The following is a 6,000-nucleotide window of genomic DNA, read 5'->3' on the forward strand; positions in this document are numbered from 1 at the left end:
TGTGTATGGCTGTGTAACCAGGAATGGCATAGACATCTGTAGTATCAGGCTTTAGCCAGGTTTCAGTTAGTGTAATGATGGACATATTGGCATGCAAGGAATTTAGTAATGCTAGGAGGTCATCATAATGCTTGCTTAAAGATCTGATATTGTAGTTAAAGATAGTTATGTTGTTGTTGGCTCTGAGAAGTGCCTTTGATTGTTCTGCTGTGTAGTAATTACAGTAACTGTTTGAATCATTTAAGTCATTAAATAAGAGGTTGGTATCAGGATCAATGTTTGTAATCATAAGATTTGTAGTGAATCTATAGTTAGAATTAAGTAAAAAATAAAGTAAATATTCTAAAGCTAAAAAAAATAGCACCTGAATTATTTAACAAATGTAAAAATAATGAGCTAAGGTAGTTTTTTAAAGCTAAAATAAAGAAGACAATATAAAAGGGACTAAAATAATTTGTGGTGAACAAATAAAGTGATGATCAAATAATGGAGCTTGGGAATATGATAGTAGGTAGTACTTTAAAGGTAATTCTTTAAAGTTAGAATTATAATATAAAATTATAATATAAAAGGGACTAATATAAGTTGTGGTGAACAATAAAGTGGTAATCAAATAAATGAGCTTTGGAGTATAATGGCAAAATAGTGAACTTATTAACTTTAGCACCTGAGAATAGCACCTTGATTATTTTAACAATTGTGAATATATGAGCTAAGGTAGTTATATAAAGCTAAAATAAAGGAAAAAAATATATAAGGGACTACAATTAAGTAATGGTAAACAAGTTAAATGGACAGATAGTCACTATGAAATAATATTGGTTTAGGAGTAAGATCTGATTTGTAATATTAAATAAGTTGAGCAGTTTATTGCACAATAAAAAGTAAAAAAAAAATGAGGTAGTTGGTACTAGCTAGCAAAAGATAGTTTTGGTACTTGCAAAAAAGTAATTGGAATATACACTAATTGCATACACAATGAAAAGTGACTAAAAAACAAGTAGTGATAAACAAAATTAAATGGACAGGTAAGAACAATGAATAATATTAATTTGGAGTAAGATTTGACTTGTAACATAAAATTATGAGCAATTAATAGCAGTAAGAAAGAAGTAAAAAAGTATTGGAGGTAGTTAGCATTAGCTTGTGATGAAAAAAATAATAAAAATAATAATGCACAATATAATAGTAAGGTACACTATATGCACCACACGTATATATGTATTAAGGACACTTATCTAATCTGTTACAGAAATGTCAGCTTTTCTAAGGAAGGTAGAGAAACCGTGTTCGTTTGAGATAGTATATTGTTGTCCTGTTGATGTTTTCCTTACTAGTATTTTCCCATCTCGCGTGAAACATTGATGTATTTTGTTTTCCTGTTTAAGTTTTCTCAGCCTGAACAGAAGGTTTTGGCGTTTTCTTGTTAGACACTCATTTATGTACACTCCATTTTTCATTGTAATTGCTGATTTAATTAGGTCCTTTCTTTTATCGTATGAATGAAGTCGGATCATTATACTGTGTTTACTTCCTGGTTTTCCTAACAAACGTGTTTCTTTGATTTCATTGTTTTGCACGATGACTTGTACGTGGTCCTGTATTATCCTGACAGCAGTTTCTTTGCACTGAGCTTGTGTTATGTCACTTGGAATGTGTGGACTGTTTATTATAACTGCATCAGACAACTTATCTTGTTCAGTTTTGTCGTCTTGGAAATCAAGGTATTCATTTAGTCGAGTGTGCATGTTCTGATTCCAGTCCTTGATTGCTTCTTCAACCTTCATATTTATTGTAGTTATTTGTTCGGTGTGACTGGCTATAGCTGTTTTCAGAGTATTTTCTGTGTCAACACTTCCCGATGTAATCTTCTCTTCAAGGTTTTGGATCTTGTTCTCGAGGTTGGTTATCTTGGATTCTCGTCGCTCGAGTGTTGCTTTGATATCTTTGATTTCGTTTTCTAGAGCAACGATGTAGTCCTTGATATTGTCAGGAATAATCATACCTGAGTAATCATGGGTGAATCCTTTGAAGGGAGTGGAGTTGGAGGGGGAGTCAGCCACGTTTGTTGTTGTTGTTGTTCCCTGGGTGGCGGCGGTGAGGGGGGTTGATGATACACCGGCGTCCTGCTGGGTAGACAAGTTGAGTTCTAGGGTCCTTGCTGTTATTCTTTTATTACTGATGTTGTTTATTCTGCGATATCCTTTCATAGTATCACTGAAGTAGATATTGTGTAGCAATGGAGAAGGCTTGTTTTCTCGGAGCTTGGGTTAAGTGGTTGTCTGGCAGCGGAGGCAGTGTTTGGGTTAGCAGGGCTGTCTTCCTTAGATCTTCTATTTTTGTCAAGATTTGGGTTACATTCTTAGTATTCTTGGGTCATTTTGTGGTCTACGTGGGTTCATGTAGTTGAACTTTCACTTAGACCATCACAAGTTTTGATGAGCGATGTTTTTTGAGGAAGAAGAGCTGGTAGGATGCCGCTGCTGCCGCTGCCGCTTCAAATTGTCTTTACACATTAACACTCACTCTTACACACAAGAAAGTAAGTGGTAGAGGCAGACTCCATGCACAGCTTTAAGAATAAATATAATGTGGTTGACAAGGCTGAAGACTGGACCTGGTAGCGGGTAGTGAATTAAGACCCAGATTCCAGCAGCCGAGACTAAACCTCTGCCGTCACAAATAGATGAGAACTCTGTTTTTTTTTTTTCTTACACAGGATTGACAAGGTTAGGTTAAGGATCCCTAAGTTTATTGAAAAGCTATTGACAAGTTAAGGATTCCTAAATTTGTTGGCAAGCTAAGAGCTGTTATCTACACCAGCTCATTTGAAAGCATTTTTATTGTTATGAAACATACAAGTAGGGAACAGGATGAAGTTGGAGCCATCTGTGGGGCAGTATTTTCATCTGATCAACTGACTTTATCTCGTTGACATCATTATGCTCTACGAACGTGTTCCATACTCGAGTCATGCTGGGGATAAATGATCTCAGATGAAGTGATGTTCTGGAGAAGGGTACAGCCAGAGTGAAGTTGCTGCTTTCTGCCCGTCTTGTGGTACAGAAGCTTGCTTCTCGCTGTCCTCGAAGTCGAACCAAGTGTGGTGCTTTGACAGTGTTGGCCTTGTACATAACAGTAACACCGCCCACATCTGTCCTGTGTTGAAGGCTATGCTGAAATGACAGATCTATTCATGATGGGTCCAGGCGAGAGATGAGACGTCTTGCTCTGTTCTCTACTCTGTCAAGCAGTCGCAGATAAGAGGGGGAAAGAGGCAGGCAAACCAAGAAAGTGGAGCATATTCAAGGTGTGAACGTACTTGTTCTTCATACTGAATCTTGCAACCCCTACTGTCGAGCAAATGTGAGATACGTCGAAGTGCTGTAAGATTCCTGACTGCCTTGTTTGCAAGATTTACAACGTGGTTTTTCATGGTCAGTTTGGAGTCAATTTTCATCCCAAGAATATCAACTTCTTATATACACCTGGAAAATCCTAGAGGGGCTAGTACCGAACTTGCACACGAAAATCACTCACTACGAAAGCAAAAGACTTGGCAGACGATGCAACATCCCCCCAATGAAAAGCAGGGGTGTCACTAGCACGTTAAGAGACCATACAATAAGTGTCAGGGGCCCGAGACTGTTCAACTGCCTCCCAGCATGCATAAGGGGGATTACCAACAGACCCCTGGCAGTCTTCAAGCTGGCACTGGACAAGCACCTAAAGTCGGTTCCTGACCAGCCGGGCTGTGGCTCGTACGTTGGTTTGTGTGCAGCCAGCAGTAACAGCCTGGTTGATCAGGCTCTGATCCACCAGGAGGCCTGGTCACAGACCGGGCCGCGGGGGCGTTGACCCCCGGAACTCTCTCCAGGTAAACTCTCCCACTCATACTACTGCTCCGTCTTTACCATCATGGTGCTTCCCCCCCCCTCTCTCTCTCTCTCTCCGTCTCCTGTACTATGTATTACATTACTAAAGTCTCTCAGCACAGGCTGACACATTTCATTACCTGATCAACAAGGTTCGTCAAGTTTGTTGCAGTAATAGAAGGTAACAGAGCAAGCTTTTTTTCCTTTAATGTTACCATCACATTCGAAACTCATATTCAAATTATTTTCAAAAACATTATGCACAAATGTACTTTCGTGCCGCCAGTTTTGGGGAGCAATGAAGCAGCACATTGCCGATGTATTCACATTTTGTCGAATTAAAAATAAAAAAACTTCGGTGACCTCTCCAGATCTCCACGACCTCTCCCGTCAGATCCTGCCGCTGCATCAACGGAGACGATCTTCTTGCCGGGGCTGACGGAGGCGCAGACGTCGACCTTGAGACGCCAGTGTCGCATCCACGGCGTCACCGTCCACGCCGCCTTCACCGCCGCCGCCTCCCTCGCTATGCTGCAGCTCCTGGGCCGCGCTTCCAAGGTATACTGATATACTTACGTGAGGCTAAGCAATGTGAAGGCTAATTCCTCAGTGTTAAGGGAGCTAAAGAGTTGATCTCACCTCAGTACTCTGAAGGGTAATCCTGGGCTGTTGATGAAAGCTCATGATGCTTCTGCCATCACCAACAGTCTGTCTGGTCAGGCACATGGCGTCATACTGTGAGGTGTGAGCTTCCCCAATGGTATTAGAAAGGATCTTAATGGAAATAAATCAGGTTGACTTGGTTTATTCGAAGTAATTTACACCTATGTTGTTATGTAAGATAATTGTAATCATCACAAACTGTATGAACTTGAACCCAAATCAACTTATTTACTTACAATACACCTCCCAGTACAACATGATACACTACTTAAACTATTATAATTTTAATTTTTAAAGAAGTGGATTGGTAAGCCAGTGGAAGGCCTCAGGCAGATGACCAAAAGCTCCAGTGGCGGGTCATCATATGACTAAGACCCGCGTCAGGAAACAATTGTACTGTTTCCTGACCAATTTTATCTAACTGACTACTTAAACTCCACTAAAATGATCTACAAATATATGAAAGAATACCATCATTGTTACACTTATAATGAAAGTATGGTGAATACAAAATTACTGAGTACAGATTTATGAGTTTTATGAATGTTATCTGTCCCTTTCTACCTTCTTTCTATGGTCTTCCTAAAACTCATGAACCTGGCATCCCTCTGCGTCCCATCATTTCCTCCAGAGGTTCTGTCTCTTATTCTCTTGCTTCTTGGCTGACCAAAACTCTCATTTGTTTTCTTGGAACTTTTTCTCCTCAAGACTTCATCGAATGTGTTCGGCCACATCCGACCAGTAAGATGCTATGCGTTTACGTTGAGTCCCTCTTCATTAATAACGTTTTTGATGATATTCTTAGTGTTCTCAGAGTGAAGGCCAATGAAGGGTTACTTTATCTCCCTATACCCTCTGATTTTTTTCTTGATCTCATTCGCCTTTGTATCGACTCCAGCTCTTTCTCTTTTCAAGGTAAATTTTATTCCCAAACCTTTGGTGTTGCCATGAGCACTCAGTCCCTTGTTCTTGTTAAACTTTATATGGAATACTTCAAAACTCTTCTACTTCCTACTACTGGTGTGCGCCCTCCATTCTGGCTTCGCTACGTAGATGATATTTTTGCTCTTTGGCCCCATGACTTTAGTCTCTTCCAACCATTTCTCGATGCTCTTAACATTCTTCCTCCTTCCATTAAGTTCAAAGTTGAATAGGATTCTAACTCTTTGCTTCCTTTTCTTGATATACATGTCCATTGCTCGGCAACAGGTTTTCCTTTTCCGTTTAAAGCAAGCCAGTGCACAGTGGCACGAACATTCACTACTTTTCTAACCATGCTCTCTCTTTCAAGAAAAGTGTATTTGTTTCTTTCTCTGTGCCCTCCGCATATGTGACTCTCAGTTTCATGGCTCGCAAATTTCTACTTTGCAGTTTGTTCTCTCGCCTTGTCTACCCTCTCGGTTTCCTAAACTCTTGCCCATCCACGGACTAAATGGACATCCTTTGCCTTCAGTATATTTCC

General features: G+C 39.9%; 1 protein-coding gene across 3 annotated transcripts in view; it reads left to right on the plus strand.

Moving 5' to 3' along the window:
* Window positions 1–6,000, plus strand: part of LOC128698847 (uncharacterized) — a 69,546-nt gene that overhangs the window by 53,473 nt on the left and 10,073 nt on the right. For all 3 annotated transcript variants that reach the window (XM_070087258.1, XM_070087242.1, XM_070087249.1), the window contains one exon: window positions 4,270–4,433. In XM_070087258.1, the coding sequence (XP_069943359.1) occupies window positions 4,270–4,433 (164 nt within the window). The remainder of the gene's footprint in view (window positions 1–4,269; window positions 4,434–6,000) is intronic.

Source organism: Cherax quadricarinatus, chromosome 2, assembly GCF_038502225.1.
Source record: "Cherax quadricarinatus isolate ZL_2023a chromosome 2, ASM3850222v1, whole genome shotgun sequence".
Taxonomy (NCBI): Eukaryota; Metazoa; Arthropoda; class Malacostraca; order Decapoda; family Parastacidae; genus Cherax; species Cherax quadricarinatus.